The 26723-nt window shown below is 43.1% G+C and overlaps 1 protein-coding gene and 1 long non-coding RNA gene across 15 annotated transcripts in view; one reads left to right on the top strand and one right to left on the bottom strand.

The window, feature by feature from the left end:
* LOC129046303 (uncharacterized) overlaps nucleotides 1–11750 on the bottom strand; it is a 30207-nt gene extending 18457 nt beyond the window's left edge. For both annotated transcript variants that reach the window (XR_008507342.2, XR_010413008.1), the window contains exon 1: nucleotides 11427–11750. This is a non-coding gene — a long non-coding RNA (uncharacterized LOC129046303). The remainder of the gene's footprint in view (nucleotides 1–11426) is intronic.
* LOC123854150 (uncharacterized) overlaps nucleotides 10193–26723 on the top strand; it is a 54956-nt gene continuing 38425 nt past the window's right edge. For 3 of the 13 annotated variants that reach the window (XR_010413004.1, XR_010413003.1, XR_010413002.1), the window contains exons 1-2: nucleotides 18668–19148; nucleotides 25316–25410. Coding sequence is in view for 6 of the 13 variants with exons in the window: in XM_064595892.1 (XP_064451962.1) it covers nucleotides 10944–11063; nucleotides 25316–25410 (215 nt within the window). In the remaining 7 variants the exon portion in view is untranslated. Of the gene's footprint in view, nucleotides 11064–18667; nucleotides 19149–25315; nucleotides 25411–26723 lie in introns of those variants that run through there. The other 10 variants (XR_010413006.1, XR_010413007.1, XM_064595892.1 and 7 more) reach the window with 7 other exon arrangements.

The raw sequence follows: 26723 nt of genomic DNA on the forward strand, positions 1-26723 counted from the left end.
ATACCCTCTGATCTTTTCCTTTTCCTGGCAACTAGCTCCTCTCTCCCTCAGAGTTCTCTGAACACTCTCATGAATTTCCAGAAGGGCTGGTATTTGCCAAAGAGAATTATTCTACTTAACACCTAGTTTAAGTGATGGTGAATGAGTTGGGTGGAGAGCCCTGTTTTCTGTCAAGTAGTAAGTCGCCCAACAAATCTTTCCCCTGGGTGTTTTATCATCTAATTGCTTTTCCTAAAGGGCTTTTAGGCTGACAGAGGCTGGAAGCAACACAATATTAGCAATACCTTATGTTGTGTGTGCCATTGCTGTACAAGTAATTTGGAAAAATACAGGCCTAACTTGTTTCATTGCACTTCACTTTGTTGTGCTTTTTACCAGTTGAAGGTTCAAGATGTTAGCAGAGGAAGTGATGGAGGATGTGGTGCATCATGTGGTGCAAAGAGCAAGAGAACTAGACTTAGGCGTGGAACCCGAAGGTGTGACTCAATCACTCCCAACTCATGGTAGAACTTGAATGGATGAGGAGCTGCTTCCTGTGGACGAGTAGAGAACGTGGTTTCTCAAGACAGAAGCTACTCCTGGTGGAGAGGCTGTGACAGTTGTTGAAATGACAACAAAAGGATTTAGAATAGGATTTAAACTTAGTTGATTAAGCAGCAGCAGAGTTTGAGAGGATTGACTCTAATTTCAAAAGACGTTCTACTGTGGGCAAAATGATATCAAATAGCCTCACATGCTACAGAGAGAGAATATGGGAAGGAAGAGGCATTCAATGCGGCAGACTTCATTGTTGTCCTATTTTAAGAAATTGCCACAGCCCCCCAGCCTACGGCAACCTCCACACTGATCAACATCTGTCATCAATAGCAAAAAGATTGCCACTAGCTGAAAGCTCAAAGGATGTTTAGCATTTTGTAGTGACAAAGTGTTTTTATTTATTTTTTTTTATTATTTTTTTTAAAGATTTTATTTATTTATTTGAGAGAGAGAGAATGAGAGAGAGCACATGAGAGGGGGGAGGGTCAGAGGGAGAAGCAGACCCCCTGCCGAGCAGGGAGCCCGATGCGGGACTCGATCCCGGGACTCCAGGATCATGACCTGAGCTGAAGGCAGTTGCTTAACCAACTGAGCCACCCAGGCGCCCCGACAAAGTGTTTTTAAATTAAGGTGTATACATTGGTTTTTTTACATATAATTCTATTGCACACTTAATAGACTATAGTGTAAACATAACTTTTTTTAAAGATTTTATTTATTTATTTGACAGAGAGCGATAACGAGAGAGAGTACAAGTAGGGGGAGTGGCAGGCAGAGGCAGAGGGAGAAGCAGACTCCCTGCCGAGCAGGGAGCCCAACGCGGGGCTCGATCCCAGGACCCTGGGATCATGACCTGAGCCGAAGGCAGACGCTTAACCAACTGAGCCACCCAGGTGCCCCTAAACATAACTTTTATATGCACCAAGAAACCAAAAAGTTCATTTGACTTGCTTTTTTTGTGTGATATTTGCTTTATTGCAGGGGTCTGGACCGAACCTGCAGTATCTCCAATGTATGCCTATTCCCCTGTTTGTTCGTTTGATCCTTATACAAATCCTATGAGATTGATAAACGATGCCCAGGATGACAAAGTCAGAGGTTCCTCAGCAGAAGGCGCATGTCTTCCTGGAGTCTCAGAAGGACCCACCCTGAAAGGTCTCACCTTGGGAGGAAGAGGTTTAACTCAAGAACGGTTGTGCAAGAAGTTGCCAGAGACACTGGAACATCATCTTTCTGATGGGCCAGCCAGGGGGCAGCAGTCAGGCACCTGATACAGAAGAAGTCTCACATGAGAAACTCTTCTCATGACTGTGTAGAGGTGTGGGCATAGACTGTACACATCAAGGACAGGTGCTAAGTGCATGCAGGGGTATGAGTATTTCACAGAGCCAGTCTCCTGAGGAGATCTGAAATATTTAATTATCATGTAACCTTCGATCAGTTTTGAAAATTCCAAATGTCCTCATAGAACGACACTCCCTTATACCAATCAAATGAGTATTAAAAAAGTACAAACCTATAAAATGTTTTCACCAACATCAATCAAACAAGCAAGCAGCATGATGTAAAACATACACTTCAAAAATTGGTGAGGGGTGCCTGGGTGGCTCAGTTGTTAAGCGTCTGCCTTCAGCTCAGGTCATCTGGGATCGAGTCCCACATCGGGCTTCTTGCTCGGCAGGGAGTCTGTCTCTCCCTCTACCTGCTGCTCCCCCTGCTTGTACTCACTTTCTCTCTCCCTCCCTCTTTCTCTCTGTCAAATAAATAAAATCTTGAAAAAATTAAAAATAAAAATTGGTGAAAGGAAAGAGAAGATTCTAACTGTATTTAGAACATTCTATGTACATTCTAGCAATGTAATACAACCTAATAACTCCTAAACTCCTTAGCCATAATAAAAAGTCATCAATATCTGGAACAATCTCCCTAATACTCCCAAATCTGGGTGACAGCAGACTAGATGAAGGCTTCTATTTACTTCCCTCTTCAAAGATTTTTGGAAACTACTATAGAAAACAAATACATGCAATGGAGAAAAAGGACAATGGGGCTAATCACTGAAAGAAGTGAGACCTGTCCTATAAGAAATGTTCAAGGGAGTCCTTCAGGCTGAAATGAAAGGATACTAGACAGCAACCCAACTCCGCATGAAGGAATAAAGCACATGGATAAAGGGAACAACCTAAATAAATATAAAAGAATTAATGAAAGTGAGGAAATTATTGCCAACCTTACAGAAATAATAAGGATTATAAGAGAACACTATAAACAATTGTGTGCCAACAAATTAGACAACCTAGAAGAACTGGACAAATTCCTAGAAACACAACAATTACCAAAACTGACTCAGGAAGAAACAGAAAATCGGAATAGACTTAAGTAGAGAGATTGAATTAATAATCAAACACCTCCCAAAAAAGAAAAGCCCAGAACCAGATGACTACACTGGTGAATTCTACCAAACATTTAAAGAAGAATTAATACCAGTCTGTCTAAATTCTTTACACAAATAAAAGAGGAGAAAACACTTCCTGACTCATTCTGTGAGGCCAGCATTACCCTGAGACCAAATCCAGACAAAGACATCAAAAGGAAACCATAGATCAATATCTCTTATAAACATAGATGTGAAGTATTCCATAAAATACTAGCAACCCAAATCCAGGAGCATACTGAGAGGATTATATATTGTGACCTAGCAGGATTTATCCCAGGAACACAAATGTAGTTCAGTTTGAAAATATTAAAAATGTAATACAACACATGAATCGAATGAGTTTAAATACAGATTCTATCAATTGATGCAGAAAATCATTTGACAATATTCAACACATTCTCATGATAAAAAACATTCAGTAAACTAGAAATAGAAGGGAACTTCCTCAACATGATAAATGACATCTATGAAAACACCACAGCTAACATTATACTCAATGTTGAAACTGAAACTCACTCCCTAAGATCAGTAACAAGACAAGGATACCACTTGCCACTTCTGGGACTATGCTGGAAGTTCTGGCCATAGCAATTAGGCAAGAAAAAGAAATAAAAGATATCCAAGTTGAGAATTAAGAAGTAAAGCTACAGTAATCAAAACAGTGCAGTACTGGGGCGCCTGGGTGGCTCAGTCGTTAAGCATCTGCCTTCGGCTCAGGTCATGATCTCAGGGTTCTGGGATCGAGCCCCGCATCGGGCTCCCTGCTCGGCAGGAAGCCTGCTTCTCCCTCTCCCACTCCCCCTGCTTGTGTTCCCTCTCTGGCTGTCTCTCTCTCTCTGTCAAATAAATAAAATCTTAAAAAAATAAAAAACAGTGCAGTACTGGCAGAATGACAGATAAAAAGATCAATGAAAGAGAATAGAGTCCAGAAGTAAACATTCACAGATATGGTCAAAAAAGGTGATTTTCAAAAAAGGTGCCAAGACCATTCAAGGGGAAAGGACGGTCTTTTCATCAAATGAGGCTTGGAAAACTGGATGTCCACATGCAAAATAATGAAGGTGGACCCTTATACCATATGCAAAAATTAACTCAGTATAGATCAAAAACTAAACATAAGAGCTAAAATCCTAATACTTTTTAGAAGAAAACAGAGGGGAGAAAGTTTCATTGGATTTAGCAGTCATTTCTTGGATATGACACCAAAAGCACAAGCAAAAAGAGAAAAAAAATTGGACTTCATCAAAATTAAAAACTTTTGTTATATGTCAATTATATATCAATAAAGCTGGGGGAAAATGAAAAACTTTTGTGCATCAAAGGACACTATCGAGAGTGAAGAGGCAACCCAGAAAATGGGAGGAATCATGTATCTACTAAGGTGTTAATATCCAAAATATATAAAGAATTCCTACAGCCCAACAATGTAAGAAAAAATGGGCAAAGGATTTAAGTAGACTCTATAGTAGCTCTATAACTTTAGGCAAGTCACTTAATCTTTCTGAGACTCAGTTCCCTCATCTATAAAATAAATCACATATCTCACTGGGGTATTAAAGATTTTATTTTTTAAGTAATCTCTACACCCGGCGTGGAGCTCAAACACACAACCCTGAGATCAAGAGTCACACACTCCACTGACTGAGCCAGCCAGCCACTCCTCAATGGCGTTTTAAAAGGATTAAATTAGGGGCGCCTGGGTGGCTCAGTCAGTTAAGCGTCCGCCTTCGGCTCAGGTCATGATCCTGGAGTCCCGGGATCGAGTCCCGCATCAGGCTCCCTGCTCAGCGGGGAGTCTGCTTCTCCCTCTGACCCTCCCCTCTCTCATTCTCTCTCTCAAATAAATAAATAAAAATCTTTAAAAAAAAAAAAAAGGATTAAATTAGCATGTAAAGTCCTTAACAGTACTAAATTTGTGTTGACAATAATATTGCTATCCCTCCGGACCTCCCTAAGGCAATTATTAACTCTACAAATAATTAGTCCTTATTATGTTCTGTTTGGTTCCATCAGGGAAATTATAGCTACCTTTGGGAGAAATCTTTTTACTCATTCATCCCTTAATGAAAGCCAGAGCCCTCAGGAAAACATCCTTCCTGATGTCCACACATGCTCCTTTCTCTTTTTAGTCCAAGCAGGCTAATGGGATCTAGACTTCTTGTAAACTCACCTACTGTCAGCCTCCACACTTCACAGGGAGATGGGTATGGACTGTCTGGGGTCTGCAACTAGTGAAAGAAATGTTGTTTGACTTATGAGAGAGGTCAGTGTTCAAATAGTAGTCATGACGTGTCTCCAAGCCTGATTTAGGAGGATGAACCACTGTTGGACTTGAACATATCTGTCCTCTCACAGGTGATTCACTCAGACAGGCTCCTGGGGACTGCGATCTTCATGACAGGGCCCTCCTCTGCCAGCCTCTCAAAGGACACCTTGCTCAGGGAGACACACATCAAAGCAAGAGTGCCTTTTGGAGTACTAGCTTCTTTCCCCCACAGAAAGACAGATTTCCATCTGTGTTGCCAAATATGTAAGTCTTTTCCTTTAGGAACACTTATGAGAGACTACTCCTTTTCACAGGAAACCAAGACCACCCAAAGCAAAATTACTTTCCTTTGTTCAAGAACAATTGCTCACTCATTTTCTATTTGTTTACTTTTTCTTCCCCCTTAAGAAAGTTAAAGGATATTTTTGCTATTGATAGGTTGTATTTTTCTAGAAGCAAAGAGTTTTAGTTTTGAGTTCTAAACTGAGGTTTGGAGATTGTCCATGGAACAAACACTTTACAAAGAAGACCAGGCCCTAGCTCACACAGAGGACATAGTTGATAGTTTAGCAGTAAAGCACAAACACATCTTATGAGCGGGAAAGTGAACATGAGATTCCCTGCCCACCTGACATCTCACCCAAAATGTGTAGAATCAAAACCCCGCAAAATGTGATCCTCTCCCCAAATTCTCCAGCTCACGGAAGGGTAGCATTGTGTCAGTCTGGGTCCTCTTTGAGCATATGCCAAGATGGAATTCAACATGCAAGAGCTTCTTGAGGAAAATGCTCATGAAGGCTAAAGGGGAGAAGGAGCTAGAATAGGCAGAGAGAGACTCAGATTATGACGCAGGTCTGTCCCCTCTGGAAAGGGAGAGGGAAGGGAAGAGAACTGGGCAGGAAGAGCTTCAGACTGCAGATTAGTTCTGAGAAATTGTTGACCACACCGTTGGGAAGCTCCACAGTACTGATTGCCTGTTAGATGAGTCCCAGCTTGGGCAGAAATGACCTGGCTCTGGTACCCCCACTGAGTTCATTCACTGTCTGGGAGCAGCCAGAGAGTACGCAGCCTTGTCCGTTTGCTACAGCAAATCTAAAGGGGCGGCAGCTGGGGGCTCTCAGCTCTGTTCTCTGTAGAAGATTCTCTTGAAGAATGATCTGAGTTGCTATACGTCTGCCACAATCGTTCATCCAATTATGCAGCCTGGGAGTCATGCCTGATATCTTCTTTTCCCTTATCTTTAAGACCCAGTCCACTGGCAAGATCCTAACCATTTCACCTCCTAAATATCTCTCACATCTGTCTGTTTTTCTTATCTCCACCACTACCACCATCATCTTGCTCCTAACTGACGACCATCTTTCCATCTATTCACCACACAACATGTAGAGCAGGCTTTTTATCTTTTTTTTTTTTTAAGATTTTATTTATTTATTTGACAGAGAGAGACACAGCGAGAGAGGGAACACAAGCAGGGGAAGTGGGAGAGGGAGAAGCAGGCTCCCCGCAGAGCAGGGAGCCCGATGCGGGACTTGATCCCAGGACCCTGGGATCATGACCTGAGCTGAAGGCAGTCGCTTAACCAACTGAGCCACCCAGGCGCCTGCAGGCTTTTTATCTTTAAAAAAAAATTTAAGATTTTAAGTTATCTCCACACCTGACGTGGGGCTCAAACTTATCACCCTGAGGTCAAGAGTCACAGGCTCTACTGACTGAGCCAGCCAGGGGCCCCAGAGCCATCTTTTTTTAAAACACAAGTCAGATCTGCTTAAACAACATCAGAGCTCATAGGTTAAGGATCTTGAAGGTCCTCAGCATGACCTTCAAGGCTCTGCCTGTTGTGACTTTTGCCTTATTCTCCAGTCTTCTGTGGACTTGGGTTGTCCTTACTCTCTCTGCTCCATTGACCCTCTGAGCATCAGGTAGATAATGGTTCAAATCTAGCCTCCTTCCAGTTCCCCAAATGCTCTAAGTTCTTTGCTGCCTCAGGACCCTTGCACATGTTGTTCCCTCTACCAATTATCTCTTCTCCAATCCCATGCCCCTTTACCCAGTTAACTAACCCTCATTCCTTAGCTACCAATTCAAATATCATTTCTTCAGGGAAGCCTTCTCTGACCCTCACACAAGTTTGAATCCTTTGTAATTCCGTCTTATAGTGAATTAAATGCACTCTGTAGCATTTAGGATGATATTCTGTATTTGACTAATTATCTGATTGACTGCTATTGTATATTGACACTATACAATGTGTTTCCTGATGGCAGAGACTATATCCATTTTTGCTCATTACTGCATCTCAAGCATTAGCAGAGTGGCTGCATTTTGTAGTTGCAACAAAATATTTGTTGAATAAAGGAAGTATCTGAAAGGGGTATTTGATATTTTTTTTCCTTTTTATTTGAGTCACACTCCAAATGTTTTCTTTTCTAACCAATGAATTGTATTTCTTTCTATTTATATTGTTCTCCAGCAGCATGATCTCCCCTCCCACCCTTCACCCATGGTAAAATCTGTGAGGGCTGGCCTTGGACTTGGGATTTTTCGAGCCTTCCTTGACGAGCACAAGATTTTATTCTAGAGTTAGAAGGTCAGGGAGGTAGGAAGGAAAAGAAAGTGAGTTGCCTCCAAAGAGTTGGGATACAAAGTTGATCTTTGAAAGTTAAATTAGAAATCAAACCAATCAGAGCAAAGATAGGCAACATGCCTCCTTAAAGAGCAATAAGGACTCCAGGACCTACAAGGCTCAACGGTACTGTTACTCAGTAAGGCCTGGCTCTATCTAAAAAAGAAATGTGTTCATCTGAGGAGGGACAGCCCTGGTACATTAATAAGGAGAACCTAGGTAACAGAGAGTGTCCACCGGCCACCAACCCCAAGAGAAGGGTTGGCCAGGACAGCAGGAATGAGTGGCCAATCCTCCCAGCAGCTTGTTTGACCTCTGGTGTGGAGGAAGATGCACCAAGCTCCCCAAGGCTGATATCAGTAAACATCTAAGTCAGATAATTCACTCTTCTGATTCTGGCTTCGAGCTCGCCAAGCCACCTTCTGACAATTAGGTTCCAAATTGTACAGTTTTAAGAAGAGAGTGCACTTACCAGCCAACCTCAAGAGTCTCATGTTCCTGACCGTTTTGCTTCTAACAGTAATGGTTAAGCTCCAGGTTTGGGTATCACACAGCCTTCATCTGAACCCTGACTCTACCATTTACATACTGAACATACTAACCTTGGAAATTCCCTTTATCTTTTTTTACCCCAACTGAAAAAAAGATCACAACATACCACATGATTACAGGGAGAATTAAAGGAAGCAATACATGTAATGTACTTAGCATAGAGTTTAACAAATAGTGAATGAAATCAGTAAGTTCGCCTTCTGATTTTATATAACATGGATTTTTAATCAACACTGGAACATTGGAAAGACGGAATGTCAGGTCCCACAGGGTCAAAGACCAAATCTGGACTATGGGAAATCACCAAGATGATAGACTACAGGCTAGCCTTTTACCTCCTGGCACCTCTCCGGTCACACAGGTTAACATCTATAAAAGGTAACCAGGACGTGGCTTTAAAATCTTGCATCTCTACCTCTCTTTACCTAACTCTCATCTCCCACACATACTTTTTATGCAGAAACAGATTTTCAAATTTACCTCTACTTTGCTCTCATGGAATTAAGAATGATTGTCCTATCACAAGGAAGAGCTCCAAGGCTTCCCTTGATAATTTTGTTTTGTTTTGTTTTGTTTTTCCTTCATGCTACAGACCAAAAGCGTCATCTCCCGGAGGGGGAAACATGGGCTCTTGTTTTTCTAAGGTCCCCATTTGGCCTGCCCCACTTCCCCAGGTGCTCTTGAGGGAATACTGCAATGACACTTAGAAAGCCACAACACTAGTCACAGATCAAGGCTTCCATCACGCAGGGAACGTGCCTGAATTTCAAACAGGCAAACCAAAGTGACACTGCCAGATTAGACAGTTAATTTTTTCTGTTCCAGTTATCAGACTGCTCTATGACAAAAATGAACAAACACACACACGGCAAATTTGGTTTGGAGTATGGAGTCTTCTCAGTGTTTTCCAAGTAGCAATGCTTCCTTACAAAAGTATTTTCAGATCTCAGTGACCCATGCTGGGCAGAGCTGTAGGGCCTTTCCTGAAACTTCAGGTGTAGCAGCGCTCTAATTAACAGGACTGATCCAGGGGCTAATTGTCAGGTGAGGTGTGAGGAGCCTTCCAAAAAGACTGCAGTGCCTCCTCGGTCCTTCTAAATCAAGAGAACACAGTCTAAACTTTGAAAACTGTCTTATTATCATGGGGATCTCCAATTTTATCAACTGACATTAGAGAATGTCTGTCGGGCATCCAGAAAAACAATGACCTCAAAGAACCCATCTAGAGCTTCACAGAAAATGCCAAGTATTTTCTCCCTCACACCGTTTCATTTAACCCCTACAACCTTGAGGTAGGTATGGTGACCATCCTCGTCCTACCAGCAAAGAAACTAAGGCTAAGGGATTCTGCCCCAAATCACACAGCCACTAAGTGACAGGCCAGGGCTCACTAAACCCTTGGGTATTGATGGGCACCAATTAGAGCAGGGAGTCCAAATCCTAAGCTTGCTGTGCACTGTTTCTTATCAAATGACGAGTCCCCCATTTCACTGATACCATTGACTTTGGATTTCTCCGCGGACCCAGGATGAAGAGCCTGGTACCTCACGGTCGCCACCAGGCTGTTCGAGGCCACGGGGCCGCCAGCTCGGCAGAGGGTCCAGGGCGCATGCCTGGGCCTGGGGCACCGGCCGACCCCTGGGGGTCTGCGAACGCAACCTGCCCCAGCCGGCTCAGCGCCCCAACCCGGGACCCCTCAGAGGCTCGCTCCGGCCGCCCAGGCCAGACCCGCCTCCTGAGGCCAGCAACCCACGAAGCGCTGCCGGCACGTCCGCCGTCAGCCCCGAGGCCCCAGCAGACGCTGACCGAGGGGCTGGCGGGGGAAGCGGCCCCCGAGGCCCCAGCAGACGCTGACCGAGGGGCTGGCGGGGGAAGCGGCCCCCGAGGCCCCAGCAGACGCTGACCGAGGGGCTGGCGGGGGAAGCGGCCCCCGAGGCCCCAGCAGACGCTGACCGAGGGGCTGGCGGGGGAAGCGGCCCCCGAGGCCCCAGCAGACGCTGACCGAGGGGCTGGCGGGGGAAGCGGCCCCCGAGGCCCCAGCAGACGCTGACCGAGGGGCTGGCGGGGGAAGCGGCCCCCGAGGCCCCAGCAGACGCTGACCGAGGGGCTGGCGGGGGAAGCGGCCCCCGAGGCCCCAGCAGACGCTGACCGAGGGGCTGGCGGGGGAAGCGGCCCCCGAGGCCCCAGCAGACGCTGACCGAGGGGCTGGCGGGGGAAGCGGCCCCCACGGGCCGAGGCGCGCTGCGGGGCCGAACGAGGGCGCGCTGCGGGGCCTCTCCGCTGGCGGCCGGGCTGCCCGCCCTCCGGCCCGGCCCCGGCCCGGGCCTCGCGCCGCGGAGCTGTGCGCACCGGGCTCGCTGGCGGCCCCTCGGGCGCACGGGCTCCGGCCGGCCGCCCGCGTGCAGGCCCGAGGCCCGAGCCCCCGCCTCTGGCTGCCAGCCCGCGCTCCGCGTTCACCGCGCTCGGCCCGGGCCCGCCTCTCGGCCGTTTTCGCTTTCGCTTTCCTGCCGCCCTCGTCGAGGAAAATGAAAGTGCCCGTGGCCGTGGCCCGGGCCCGCGCAGCAGCCGTCGAAGCGAGGGGCGAGGAGAGCAGCGGCGGCCGGCGTGGAGCCTGCGAGCTGCGGCCGCTGCCCGCACCAGGCGAGGTAAGCGCGGCCCCTCGACGGCCGCCTCGCGGGCTCCGCCTTGCGGACGGGCGGGCGGGACGCCGGGAGGCCCCGTGACGCGGAGCCGGCCGGGCCGGGGGCTCCTGCGGCCGGGCGGGGGGAAGAGCCGGGGGGACTCAGACGAGCGCGCCAAGGGCCTGGCGGCCTGGGGCCGAGGTCGCGCGGCGGCAAGGCAGGTCGCGCACCGGTCCCGTCCCGCGTTTCCCTTTTGCACACCACCACCGGTCCCCACCCCCGACCGGCTTTCAGTCAAAGTCAAAGTGGGAGAATGTTTGTAAAATGCTGAGCAGAGTGCCTCCCCTGAGCTCGGCTGGGAGGAACCCATCATTTGCCCCTGCTTACCTTTTAGACTCCTCTTCTTCCCCATTTGGCTCCACTCCTCGTGCCGTTTGCCTTTCTACGTTTTACAGATAGGGCGCACTTGGGCGACCCTGGGGTGCCTTCCAAGCGTTCCCTGAACTGGCAAGCCTGCAGCCCGCCTCTCTTGGCCAGAGGCATGGACCTAGGCTAGTCCAGAATGTCGCCCCCTCCCTGAGGCCCTGCCCACGAGAAGACAGGGGCTTACTCCGCAGAGACTCCAACCCCCCGGGGCTGGCGAAAACCGTCAGGGATGGGTGCGCTCGGGGACCGCGTCCTTCCCAGACCAGGAAACCTCCAGTCCGCTGCATCTGCCAGCAGAGGGGTGAAACATAAGTGCTCTGGTCTTGGCCATTTTGTCACATATACACTAATTCGATCGTGGTATCGAGAATTGGGCTCCACCGCAGGGCTGTGGAGCCAACCCCTGGCCGGGGAAAAAAAAAATCTATCGCTAGCTCTATCTTATATCTGTATCTATAGCTACACACACACAAGTTGCCCGCATGGCCAGTTGTGTGGGATGAGCATACAGGGTAGAAGGCACTAAGTGTTGGAAGTAAAGGGACTAAATCTGCAGGCACTTGATGTACATTTGAGTGATGACACTCTTTGTAGCCAATACCAAGAACCCCCTTTTAATCAACTTTTGTCTCAATAAAAGTGAATTCAGCCTAATCACACGGATCAGATCATACGGCCCGTTACTGAAATAAACCCCGTTGACCTTAACTTTGAAAATAGCCATCTGAATTTGACAAACGATAACATAAGATCCTATTTTTTAAAACACGGAGTCCGTCCTCTGCCCTGCTTCAGGGCTGTGTTGAGTATTCATTGCTTTTAGAAAATGCTGCCTTTATCATGAGCCAGAAAAATCAGAGTCTTTGATTCAATGAGCTATTCCTTCTCTGCTGAATTCCCTAATGTCCTCTTCTCTCTTCCTCCTGTTAACTAAATTTGAACCGTAGTGGATGGTTCTCTCCTTTTGCTCCCCTAGCTTCAGTCTGCAGGGGGAAGAAGAGGGGGAGTAGGAGACACCCTGCCCTGCATTTCTACCACCCTGTGTTCTTGCTTCCATGTTCCAGAAAACGGAAGACCAAGCAAGCCCCTGCCTTTCCCCCCTACCTTCTTGGCTCCATAGCTTTATGATTCATTGAGTTAGCCACCAGCATGTGATGGACTTTCTTACATTTTTCATTAAAAAGTAATGCGTGGGATTTTGTGTGTTTTCCTTAGTATCTAAGGTCTACCAAATTTAATTGCTCACACACCTTAGTTCCTGGCACACCAATCCTTGCTCCATCTAGAGTCTCTCGCGTTATCTTATGTTGTTATTTCCTCCCTTGATACTCCAGTTCTCTGTCAGCGCCCTCCTCCCGGTGCACACACGAACACGCCGCCATGCTGTTGTATTTGTTCTTCCCAACTCCCTTTCCTTATATCTTCTTAGAGCATGTGTATCTTTGAAACCTATGTCACGTTTTGCTTTTGATGCACTTACCTAAATAAGTACTTTTAGGCTAAGGGCGCCTGGGTAGCTCAGTCGGTTAAGGTTAAACGTCTGACTTTTGCTTAGGTCATGATCTCAGAGTCCTTGGTTGGGGCCCCGCATCAGTCTCCGTGCTCCACGGGGAGCCTGTTTCTCCCTCTCCCTCTGCCTGCCACTCCCCCCTGCGCCTGTTCTCTCTCACACAAATAAACAAAATCTTTAAAAAAAAAAACAAAAATAAAAATAGCGGCGCCTGAGTAGCTCAGTCAGTTAAGCATCTGCCTTCGGCTCAGGTCATGATCTCAGGGTCCTGGGATCAAGCCCTGCTCAGCAGGGAGTCTGCTTCTCTCTCTCCCTCTGCCCCTAATTCCGCTCATGCTCGCTCATGCTCGCTCACACTCTCTCTCTCAAATAAATAAATAAAATTTTCAAAAAAAAGAAAAAACTTTCATGCTATAAATCTCTTACTAGTTCTTTTCCTCCCTACATTATGTTTTTGAGTCAAACCATATTGCTATATGTAAGTCTGATTTATTACTCCTGGCTGTTGCATAGTTTTGTATGGAAAGTATACACCACAAGAACTTAACCAGCCTCCTGGGAATAGACATGAGGTGGCCTGTGACTCCTTGCTTGCACGAACAGTGCTACACCAAACATCCTTTTGGGTGTCTCCCTGTGTCTTGTGCAAGAATTTTTTTTGAGATAGATATGAGATTGCTGGTTCTAGGATACTTGTGGGATGTCTTTTACTAAAAACTGCTACTTTGTGCTGCAGAATGGCTTCTTCAGTTTCCTCCCACCAGGAGTGCATCAAGGGTCCCTTTTCCAACATCTGCTGGCATTTACTGTTAGCTCATTTATGAATTTCGGTCCAAACTGGTAGGTTAAAGCAGTACTCCATTTCTTTTTTTTTTTTTTTTAATTTTATTTATTTATTTGACAGAGAGAGAGACAGCGAGAGAGGGAACACAAGCAGGGGGAGTGGGAGAGGGAAAAGCAGGCTTCCCGCTGAGCAGGGAGCCTGATTCGGGGCTCGATCCCAGGACCCTGGGATCATGATCTGAGCCGAAGGCAGACGGTTAACGACTGAACCACCCAGGCGCCCCTCCATTTCTGTTTTAATTGAGCATCTCATCATATTGTTTTGCCATTGGTGAACTGCTTACCCATCTATCCATCTAATCTGCCCCTCTCTTCTTTCAGATTTCTGATATTTTTCTATATGTGGTTTGCATTTTGTTCCTTTTTGGCATCCTTACATGTTAAAATGTTAGTTCTTTGTCAGATGTGGATGTTTTAAGTCTTCCCCTAATCTTGTCACCTGTCTGTTAACCTCATTTATGGTCTCCTTTTTATTATGACTAATAACTTTATTATTAAAGTAAGTAAATATAACTAAATTAAATAAATGTAACTAAAGTAAATAAAAATAAATTTATATATCATAAAATTCACCTATTTAAATTATACAATTCAGTGGTTTGTAGTCTATTTACAGAGTGGGCAACTATCACCATAATCTAATTTTAGAATATTTTTATTACTCCATTAGCAGTCACTCTCCACTTTTCCCTCAATATGCCCCTCCCCTGCCCTAGGCAAGCACTAATCTACTTCCTGTCTCTTTGCATTTGCCTGCTTCTGAACATCTCATACAAATATGTGTTTGTTGTGCCTGGTTTCTTTCACTTAGCGTAGTGTTTTGTAGGTTTATCCACATTACAGCATATATCAGTAGTTTGTTCCCTGTTAATGCCCAATAATATTCCATCACGTGGGTATACCGCATTTTGTTTATCCATTCGTCAGTTGATGCACATTTAGGTTGTTTCTACTTTTGGGCCATTATGAATAATGCTTCTGTGAACATTCATGTACAATTTCTGAGTGAACATATATTTTCATTTCTCTGGGGTATATGCCTAGAAGTGGAATGACTGGATTCATGTAGTATCTTGATGTTTAAACTTTTGAGGAACTCCCAAACTGTTTTCCAAAGCAGCTGTGACATTTTCTGGTCTTACCAGCAGTGCATGATGGTTCCATTTTCTTCAAATCCTCACCATGGCGTGTTGCCTGTCATTTGGGTTAGAGCCGTCCCACCCTAGCAGGTACAAAGTTGTAGCGCATGGTGGTTTTGATTCGCACGTCCCTGATGGTTAATGATGTTGAACATATTTTCATGCGCTTATTAACCATTTGTGTATCTTCTCTAGAGAAATGTCTATTCAGAACTATTTTTTAAATTGTTGTCTGGGTGGCTCAGTCAGTTAAGCGACTGCCTTCAGCTCAGGTCATGATCCCAGGGTCCTGGGATCGAGCCCCGCATCGGGCTCCCTGCTCAGTGGGAAGCCTGCTTCTCCCTCTCCCACTCCCCCTGCTTGTGTTCCCTCTCTCGCTGTGTCTCTGTCAAATAAATAAATAAAATCTTAAAAATAAAATAAAATAAATTGTTGTCTTTTATTATTGAATTGTAATGGTTCTTTATATATATTTAGGTATATATAAATATATAAATATATATATATATTTAGTTGTCCTTTTATTAGATATATGAGTTGCAAATAGTTTCCCCTTTTCTGTGACTTGTCTTTTCACTTTCTTAATGGTGTTCTTTGAGGCAAAAAATTTTTCAATTTTGTTGACGTCCAACTGGTCAATCTTCTGTCTTACCTCTTGTGTTTTTGGTGTCATATCTAACAAATCCTTGCCTCACTCAAGGTTTTGAAGAGTCACTCTTATGTTTTCATCTAAGAGATTTGTAGCTTATCTTAGGTCTATGGTCTACTTTTTTTTAAACATAAATCTTTAAATTTTGTGTAGTCATATCCATCATTTTTCTCCTTATAGCCTAGGCTATTTACGTCTTATTTAAGAAATCCTCACCTACCTGAAGATCATAATTTTTTTCTATATTTTCTCCTATTAACTTTATCTTTTCTTCTTCTACAGTTACATCTTTAATCCAATTGGATTTTGTTTTTATTATGGCTTTGTAATATGTCTTAATATCTACCTTTTTTTTTTCAAACTTTTTCTTATCTTTTCATGGACTTGTTCTTCCATAAACATTTTTAAATCCGTCTGTGAAGTACACAGAAGTCTTCCTGAAGTTTTGATTGGAAATTAATTGAAATCATAGGTTGATCTGGGAGGAATTGATACCTTTTAATGCCAAGTCATTTCACCCATGAATATGGTCTGTTCTTAATGTCAAGTCATTTCACCCATGAATATGGTCTGTTCTCTCCATTTATTCATATTTTCACTCAGATGTACTTTAATAGAGTTTTTCAGATTTTCTCCACAAGTCTCTTGCATTTTTTATTAAGATAATTCCTAGCTTCAATAATATTACTAATATAAGTGGTTTCTTATTTTGTCACATTGTTGCCGTTTAGACTGTTATATATCTCCTCTCTCTCTCTCTCTCTCTCTCTCTGATTGGTTACTGTTGGTGTGGAGAAATGCAATCAGTTGTTTTTAGGTTGGTTTCATTTCTAACTACCTTTTTGAACTCCGATTAATTCTAATGGCTTTTCTGTGGATTTTCTGTGAGTTCTATGTGAAATAATTATACGAGTTGCAAACACTGACATTTGTCTCTTTCCTTCTAATTTTATACTTTGTTTTAGTTTTTATTATTTCTTGTAGTGGCTACTTTTTCTATAATTCTGTTACATGGTGGTGGGAATAGCTGCATCCTTGTCTTGTTCCATTCCTTAAAGAGAATACAGTTTTCTATTAAGTATGATGTTAGCTCTAGGTTTGTAGGTGATAGTCTTTGTTAAGGAAAGGAAGTCCTTTTCCTTAGGATCTGAGGTACCAAGGAAAATAGATAAAATCCATGCATTACTTCCTAATGAAAAAATTTTATAAGAAAGTGTATCACATGTGGTGGCTAAACCAATTAATAATCAAGCTGTGAAGAAAAGACAGTGATGGGGAAGACAGGGGCTTGGTCTCTTAATTCTGCTTAAGACCTAGGTTTTGTGTTTTTTATTTTTGTTTTTGTTTTTAAGACAAATTAGTATTGAACTTTGTCAAATGCTCTCTCTGTACCTGCTGAGATGATCATCTGTTTCCCCCATCCCAATTTTCCATGTATTATTAGGGTGTATAATCTTAGCTGTTATAACAGTCCCAACATTTCAAAGGCTTACACCAGGAATGCTACGTATTTATCACTCTTGACACAGTCCAGGGATGTTGGTGATACAGTGGACTCTCCATTACTTAGTAGTTCAGGAACCCAGGCTCTTTCTCACCAGTTGCTTCCCCATCTCCTTGGACCTAGGTCCTTCACCGGGTTCTCCATGATGGCCAGAGATGACACAGATCACTGCTCCTCAGATTCCATTGATAGGGACTAGTCACATTATCCCACCTATTGTAAGGCGGCTGGAAGTTTTGTGGGGTTTTGTTTTATTTTATTTTATTTTATTTTATTTATTTGAGAGAGAGTGAGTGAGAGAGAGAGCATGAGTGGGGGGAGGAGCAGAGGGAGAGGGAGAAGCAGACTCCCCACTGAGCAGGGAGCCCGATGTGGGGCTCAGTCCCAGGACTCCGGGATCATGACCTGAGCCGAAGGCAGACACACGACCGACTGAGCCACGCAGGTGCCCCATGGTGGCTGGGAAGTTTAATGGCATTCCCAGGAGGAAAAGGAGAACAGAGAGATGGTGGGCAGTAGTAACTTCTTCCATAATCCATTAATGTAGTGAATTACCTTGAGAGGTTTGCTGACTTCGAATCATTATTTATTACTTTATCATGACATAGTCTTAATACTTTTTTGGATTTGACTAGATAATATTTTATTTAGGTGTTTGGCATCCGTATTTAGAAGTTAAACTGGCCTGTATTTTTCTTTTTTTAGACAATCCATATTCCAAATTTCAAAATTATAGTAACTTTAGGTTGGGCAGTGTTTCCTCTTTTTTTATTTTCTAAAGTAACACTTTAAGTAAAGATTGTCTGTTCCTTGGAAGTTAGTAAAATGCTCTTGTAAAACCTTCTGGAACTGAGACTTTATGGGGAAGAAGTGTCTTAAATTACTTTAAATGGCTGTTCACATTTGCTATCATTTTTGTGCCAATTTTGGCAATTTTTCTAGAAATTTATTGATTTCTTCTGTGTTTTCAAAATGTATTGTCATATGGTTATTTATAGTTATATAGTTATTTATAGTTATATAGAATAATATAATCATATTATTCTTTTTAAGTTTTTAAATGTTGGCTATATTTGTCATTTCCTCTTTTTCTTCTTTAGTCTTTTCTTTCCATCTTCTGTCAGTTATTCTTGTTCAGTCTCCCTGTGTTCAAAGAAATACCTTGATCATGGGCGCCTAGGTGGCTCAGTTCGTTAAGCAACTGCCTTTGGCTCAGGTCATGATCCTGGAGTCCTGGGATCGAGTCCCACATCGGGCTCCCTGCTCAACAGGGAGTCTGCTTCTCCCTCTGACCCTCTTACCTCTCATGCTATCTCTCATTCTCTCTCACTCAAATAAATTAAAAAAAAAAAAGAAATACCTTGATCATGATTAGCAATGAGTAATGATGTATAGAATTATTGAATCACTATGTAGTACACCTGAAACTAATATAACAGTGTATGTTAACTATACTGGAATTAAAATAAAAAACTTAAAATGAAATTTTAAAAACTTAATTTTAAAATAAATTAAAATTAAAATTAAAAAAACTCAAAGAAATACTTTGGGTTTTGTTAATCACCTTTGTTTTTAGTCCTCTATATCTTCTGTTTCAGTGATTCTGCCCTTATATTTATTATTTCATTTCTTCTTGTTTCTTTGGTTATACACTATTTGTAAAAGTTTCAAACAATGTAGACACTTGTAAAGTGAGATAGGAAAGCCCACTCCTTTCTCTTATAATCTCACTCTTTATAGGCAACCACCATTACCAAATTGGTGTTTTTCTGGACCCTTTTCTCTGCTTATGCTTTTGCCTACAACTTTTCTTTCTTTTTTTTTTTTTTTTAAAGATTTTTATTTATTTACTTGACAGAGCTAGCGGGAGAGGGAACACCAGCAGGGGGAGTGGGAGAGGGAGAAGCAGGCTTCCCGCTGAGCAGGGAGCACAATGTGGGCTCGATCCCAGGACCCTAGGATCATGACCTGAGCCGAAGGCAGATGATTAACCGACTGAGCCACCCAGGCGCCCTTGCCTACAACTTTTCTAAACTATGTAAGTCATGGGTCTCTTTCTCTGGCATACACACACATCCATTAAAATGGCCTGTCATAATTTACTTATCTGTTTTACACTGATGGGCAGTTAGATTGAAAGTCTTATTTTTTTTAATAGTGGAATTTAATTGATTTGTATTTATTTTGATCACTGATAAGTGTGGCCTTATTTCTGCCACCTTGTTTTGCCAAATATTGATCATGAGTTCTTCTTTTTCTTTTTTTCTTATGACTTCTTCTGTATTAATCAAGGTGTCTATTTCCATTCCTTCCTTCCTTCTTTTTATTTAGTGACTTGGAATTCTATCTCTTATGAGGAGCCCTCTTAAATTTCTAAGCATAGATAAACTTATGTTTCCTATAAATACCAAAAATTAATCAGAATCTCTAACATCCTCCCAAACATAAGGAACTTTTTTTATGGTTTTATTTATTTATTTGAGAGAGAGAGAGAGAGAGCAAACACAAGCAGGAGGAGGGGCAGAGGGAGAGGGAGAAATAGACTCCCCGTTGAACAGGAGCCAGATGCGGGACTTGAGCCGAGGACCCCAGGATCATGACCTGAGCTGAAGGCAGATGATTAACTGATTGAGCCACCCAGGCACCCTAAGAAACTTTTTAGTATGTTTTTAATTCTCTTCTCTCCCACTTTCCCTCATAGGCACATACACACATAAGTGTCTGCCCAGGAATTATAATCTGGAAGCTTCCTGTTGTTATTAATTCTTCATGCTTCAAAATACACTTTTCTTTTTCTACTTAGAAATCTTTTGTTAACAATTGCATTAATCCGTAACCTATTTGTGCAGTTGCCTACCATATCAGGATAGGAAGGCTCACACATATGCTTCTTTTAGAGTTTTTATTGACTTCTTGAATATTTATAGTGATTGGTGTGTCATGAGTAATGCTTCTCTGGCTTCCTTATTTCTCACAAGTCTACTTTGGAATCCATGCAGTTCTGATCCTCATTTGACCTTTGCTGGCACAAAAACATTCTGAAGTATTTGCAAATGCTAGTCACTTCCTTGTGTTTTACTGAGTTTACTTTAGCTTGGTTAAACCAAGAGCAGTATCAGTTTGTGTAAACTTACCACTAACTGAAGGTTCATGTAATGGCCCTGCTGCAGGGTCAGAGACTGGCTAGAGAAATATGAAAATCGCTTTGAAAATTCAGCTGCTGAATATCTTATGCTGAAAAGCTTAACATTTTAACATTTACTTTATAATACTTAACTATTTGAAGGTGAAGTAAAATGGGTACTCTCAGGAAACTATGGTAAAACTAACTTGGATGTGTTTATCAAAAGCTTTTTTTTTACTTTTTTAAATTTATTTTTTTAAAGATTTTATTTTAAAAAAATTTTTTTAAAGATTTATTTATTAGAGAGAGAGAGAGAGAGTGTGTGAGTACACCGAGCAGGGAGAAGGGCAGAGAGAGACGGAGAGAAATCCTCAAGCAGACTCCCCACTGAGCACAGATCCAGACACACGGCTCAATCCCAGGACCTAAGCCAAAATCAAGAGCCCGATGCTTAACCGACTGAGCCACCCACTCACCCTTAAAGATTTTATTTTTAAGTAATCTCTACAGCCACTGTGGGGCTCAAACTCACAACCCCAAAATCAAGAGTCTCAGGCTCTTCTGACTGGGCCAGCCAGGCCTCCCTATCAAAAGCTTTTTAAAGTGTCCATACATTTTATCTCAAAAATTCTACTTCCAGGACTGTGTCTTAAGACATGTTTCCAGGCGCCTGGATGGCTTCAGCTCAGGTCGTGATCCCAGGGTCCTGGGATGGAGCCCCGTGTCATGCTCCCTGCTCAGCGAGGAGTCTGCTTCTCTCTCTCTCCCTGCCGCTGCCCTGCCCCCCTGGCTTGTGCTCGATTCTTCTCTCAAATAAATAAATAAAATCTTAAAAAAAAAAAAAAAAAGACATGTTTTCTATGCGAAGTGACTTTAGGTGATGGAGGGTAATTCTAGGTGGAACACATCTGTGGCATTGTCTGACATGATGCACATAGTGAGAAAGTCATTCCTGTCAGTTTCTTTTCAGTCTTCTGGTCAAGGGAAGGAGAAAGCTGTCAGTTTGATGCTGGTATGTCTTTAACACCTCTCTACACCTTTCCAATCTCCCTTTCGATATAAAAGAATGAGCAAAGGAATAGCCATATCTTAATTCCATTTTTACACCGTTTTGTTTTCCATTGTATTTGTCTTTATGATTGCCTTTCTTTATGACATAAGATGCTGGTTTTCCATTTATAATAGTAAATAAAGTTTGCTTTTAAGACTCATTTAAGGACAGAAATGAATTGATTTAAAGAGAAAGGCTAAGTATAGGACAGATGGTATTTAATTATGGTGAAATAGTTATGGTGATGTATGGATAACTGAAATGTGTGGAACCTGACCCTAAGAATAATCAGAGCTTCAAATACAGATTTTAAATGGGGTGGGGGGGGTTCTTATATATAAAGCTGTTCCTCTCAGTGAGACTTCTGCTATCAGAAAGTTAGAAACCACTCAGGTGTCCAGCAGTAAGGCATTGGTTAAATTAATTTGATATCTTCCTATGATATGATCCTGCCAGCTATTTAAAAAGTATATTTAATGACATGGGAAAATTATATACTGTTAGGTAAAACAAAACTGGTTGCAAAAGAAAAATATATACAGTATCCCATTATTGTTAAAAAGAAACTATATATATAAGTATATTTGTTATATATAAAACTATGTATATATTTGTTTTATATATATGTGTGTGTATATATACACACACACTAAAATTATTGGAAAAAGGAGTAGAAAAAAATAATTCCAAATAAGCTATGTCTGGATGGTTGGACTACAGACTTTTGTGTTTTCCTTTAATAAACATCTATCACTTTGTTACCAGAAAAACAATGTATACATATATCTATATATTTTTTTTACATATATCTATTTTTTAATTAAGCTGTTCCAACTCTTAACAGGACTGCTTGGCATTCCACCATCTGTAGGCACTCTTGAGTCCTTACATGCTCCTGGAATCCAGTTAGGTCCCCATAGCCTGCTGCAGAGCCAAAGGGGAATAATGCCCTCAAGACTTCCTTGTCACCTCTCAGTATACTCCAGGATACTTGGTCTTGGTGGGTGTATATTTATACTTTTGGAGTAAAACGGAGGAGTATATACAAAACTGTTTGAAATCATTTTTGTTGCCTTTTCTTCTCAACAGTCCTATTAGGCAGGCTCACATCAGGAACCCTCTTTTTTCAGTGGATTTGGATCATTAAATAGGAGTAGAGTAGCTGATGAAAGGGCATCTCCTAGTTTCTCATTTATTCTTTTCCTGTAATTTCCGCATTATTCTACTGGCCATAATTTTTTTTTTTTTTTGCTTCTTAAATTTTTATTTGGAAATAATTTCAAACTTACAGAAAAGTGGCAAAAATAAAAATAATAAAAAGAATATCCAATAGTAAAAAGAATAGTTAAAAAGTAAAAGTAGTAAAAAGAATCTTTACCCAGATTCACCTATTAACATTTTACCCCATTTGCTTTATTTATATCTATATATACAAATATTTATATTTTTCTAATTTCAATATATAAAGTATATACTCCCAACATATAATACATACTTTACATATTTAAATTAGAAATACATATATATATTTCCTGTACCATTTTGGCCATGAAATTTCTATATGTGAGATATAATCATGGTTCTTCATCACCTGGGTTGGAGGTGCATATATTTAAATTTGGATGCCTTCTTTCCAGGATTACAAAATCTCTGTTGGGAAGAAAAGTAATGTTCACTGGAAGGCCTAATGCTTGGCAGAAACAATTTGCTACCTTTTGCCTTCTAGAAATTCCTAGGATGTTACTTCTTAGAGCTGGTTCCTGGAAACCCCTGGATTCCATTGTGGGAATGGAGTTGGCAGGTCCCTGTTGAGTGACTAAATGCTGTCTCTCTCGGAGAGAGGTCTTACAGCCCTGGTGCAAGCTTCCTTCTTTTACAAGGGTGCTGGGCTCTGCCTAGGGCCAGTTAGCCAGGTCCTGAGCCTAACAGAAGCCTGTTGTGGCATTCCAGTAACATCTGCCAGGTTGTAGCAAGACCTTTGACTAGGCAACTGCCCGCCCCCCCCGCCCCCCCCCCCCGGGGTCCTTCAACTCCTCTCCACCCCCCTGCCACCATTGCTGTGATTCAGGCTGTCACATCTCTTGCCTGGATAACACAGTGACCTTTGACTGGTAACTACCTCCCCTTACCTCTTGCCTATGTTTTTCACAGAAGCCAATGTGTGTTAGTCTCCTATTGCTGCTGTAACAAAGTACCACAAACCTAGCGGCTTGAAACAATACAAATTTATTATCTTACAGGGGCGCCTGGGTGGCTCAGTCGGTTAAGCGTCTGCCTTCAGCTCAGGTCATGATCCCAGGGTCCTGGGATCGAGCCCGACGTCGGGCTCCCTGCTCAGCAGGGAGTCTGCTTCTCCCTCTCCCTCTTCCCCTCCTCCCCCACTTATGCTCACGCACTCTCTCTCTCTCTCTGTCAAATAAATAAATAAAATATTTTTAAAAAATTATTATTTTACAGCTCTGGAGGTCAGAGTCCTAAAATCAAAGTTTTAGCAGGGCTGTGTTCCTCCTGGAGGCTCTGGAGGAAACTCATTTCATTGCCTCTTCCAGCTGCTTGAGGCTTCCTGCAGTCCTTGGCTCATGGCGCCTTCCTCCATCTTTAAAACCAGCAAGTCTTTCTCACGCCTGCCTGCTCTGCTGCTCCTCTTCTGTAGTCAAATCTCCTCTGCCTCCCTCTTCTAAGGACACTTGTGATTACACTGAGCCCACCTGGAGACTCCAGGATTATCTTCCCATCTCAAGATCCATAATTTAATTACATTCTGCAACATGCCTTTTGCCATGTTGGAGAACATCCAACCTCCAGGGATCCAGACATCAACGTCTTTGGCAGGGCCATTATTCAGCCTACCACACAGTGTAGTCTTTTAGAAACACACACATCCAGCCACATTATTCTTCTGCCTGAAATCCTCATGTGGTGCCCCAGGCCTCAGAGGATGAGGGCCTCTCGGGCCTGGGGGAGCTGTGCGATGGCTGCTCACACCCCTTCTCCACCTCCCCTTACCTCGTCTCTCTCTCCTCGGCCTCTGGCTTGCTGTCCGTGATCCAGCCTTTGTGCATGGTGTGCTTCTTACCAAGGATGTTTCTCCTCCCCACACTCCATTCCAGGCCTTGGTGAGGCTCCAGACAAGGTCAGGCCTCCCTAGGCTGCTCTCATAGTGACCTCCTGTGTCATTCTGCTCTCACACTTCCCTGCGTTGTTATACCCTGGCATTTATTAAAGTGATCATTTGATTCATATATGCTTCTCCTATGTGAGTAAGTACCCCATACAGGCCGGGACCGTGTCTGGTTTTTGCCCACTGTTGCATCCCAGCACAGTGTCTGGCTTGTGGTAGATGGTTAGTAAGTACATGAGGATAAATGAATGAGTGAATGAATATTCACTTGATTCACCACAGCATGGTCATCACCCTCTGTCCCCTTTACACCGTTGCTGCTTCAGCCCAGCATTTATTGCCTCTTCTCTTGTCACCTCCCTCCACCAGAACAGAAGCCCACAAGAGGAGGGACTTCATCTTTTGGGTGCGTGCCAGCTCCCAGAGCAGTGTCTGGTCCATAACAGGGACTTGGAAAAGGGAGGCTGCACGGCATGCAGGATGCTCAGAACCTCTTACGGAGGTTTCATGTCTGACCCGTCTTTGAAATTGGCTATTATCAAGTTCTTCATTTTAATTATTCATCCTAACTCAAATAATCAGGCAGATCAGCAGAGACCTTTAAAATGTTCAATTTTTTGGTGAAGATTAAATGAGTTAATAAGTGTGAATCGTTTAGAGCAGTGTCGGGCCCACGGTGAGCCCTGTGTGAGTTTGCCGGTTGTTGCTGTTAAGAGATGCTCAAGTCCTTGATAGTCTAGAATTTTTACTGACTATGTCTGTCGCAACCCTGTCGTGGAATCACAAACACAGAACTGAGCGGGTTCTCTTGGCTGTTGCACCTGGATGGACCCAGCTGTTCCAGTTGCCTGGCGCTTAAGGTGGGTGATCCTGTCCGTCACTTTGTGCTTTTTCTCATTTTGCCTGCAGGTGGCAGCACGCCCTGGACTTCTCTACCCGGCAAAGCAGTCCCCAGGCTGGACCGCAGAGAACAAGAAAATGGACTCCCAGCTGCAGTCTGCAATGTGAGCATTTGTGGAAGGATTGTTTACATTCTATTTCGATCCCATTTGCCCTCAACAGGCAATAATTCTAAGTTGCATATTTGGGAAGAAGCGTACTTTCTGTCGGTGAAGCTAAGGGCAATGCACCACTTCTTGGCATTGTAATGAGAAGTCTAGGAAAGACCCTCCCTGATTTTCAGCACCTGCTTCCTTCGACGATGTTTTGTCCTTCTTTGCAACCCCTTTAGGGCCCTGCCTGACATGGACTCTCTGACATCTTCCTTCAGTGTCACTAACTTTATTTGTAGGGAGCTTGATGAACCCTCTCTTTTATCCTTCCCTATTCCAGCTTTGCCCCGAGCCTCTGTGGGTTGGGTGCTGTACTGTGCAGTTTCCACCTCATTCAGTCCCCACAAAAACATGGCCAAATAGGGAATATTACTCCTTTGTAACAAATGTGGAACCAAAGCTCAGAGGTTACATTATGTACAGAGCTCAGATGCAGCAAGGCAGGGTGGCAGCCCAAGGTCTCTGGAACTCTTGCCTTTATCAGAAAATGAGGCTGGGCACCTTTGGGTAGAAGATGAATCATATTTGTTCTTGTAGACCTGAAAAAGGAACAAAGTAAAACTAATGGAAAACAAAATTATAATCCCTAAATAACCTCCCCCTCTAAATTTACCCTCTTAACTTCACATAATCCTATTTTTCTTTCTGATTTCTTTTAACCTGAATTGTTGGCTCACTAGTAAAATTCGTCTTTGTTGCTCTTTGCCCTATGCAAATCCTTATGTGCATTATTCTGTGTACCACTTGATGCAAGGTAGTTTTGTGGTTCATCTGGAGGACCTGTAACCTCCATAAATTGGTGGAGTTTGAAAAGTGGCAAAGTGTGAAGGGTCTTCTGTGCCCAGGAGGTTGGGCGACCCATCTGAGGCTCCACACACCGACATCCCTGAGCGCCCCAAGCAGGACTCTGTCTCAGCTTAGCTCTGATGACTGGTGCAACCTAAATCTTAAGTGTTGTCACAATCAGCTATTTTATAAACCAGGGTGCTCTTAAGTGCCTGCCGATATCCGAACATTTTAAAATGCTACAGTTAAAACTGTGGTCAGTGAAAGAAAAGTTGTCTTTTGTCCCTCGGGGGTACCTTCCTGAGTGCTACTTTGGGGCCCTTCATTTCCAGCCACTCAGGACAAATAGCCTGGGACACATTCACTGTGGATGTTTCAAACTGATAGATTTACACAACAGTCACTTGCACAAGCAACAGTCACTAACTTGTGACTATGAGATATTTTTTCCTTGTCTTTTTTTTTTAAATAGCAGCTTT

This window comes from Mirounga angustirostris, unplaced genomic scaffold (assembly GCF_029215605.1).
Source record: "Mirounga angustirostris isolate CCGP_5_RB_7025 unplaced genomic scaffold, mMirAng1.0.hap1 SCAF_7, whole genome shotgun sequence".
NCBI classification, from domain to species: Eukaryota; Metazoa; Chordata; class Mammalia; order Carnivora; family Phocidae; genus Mirounga; species Mirounga angustirostris.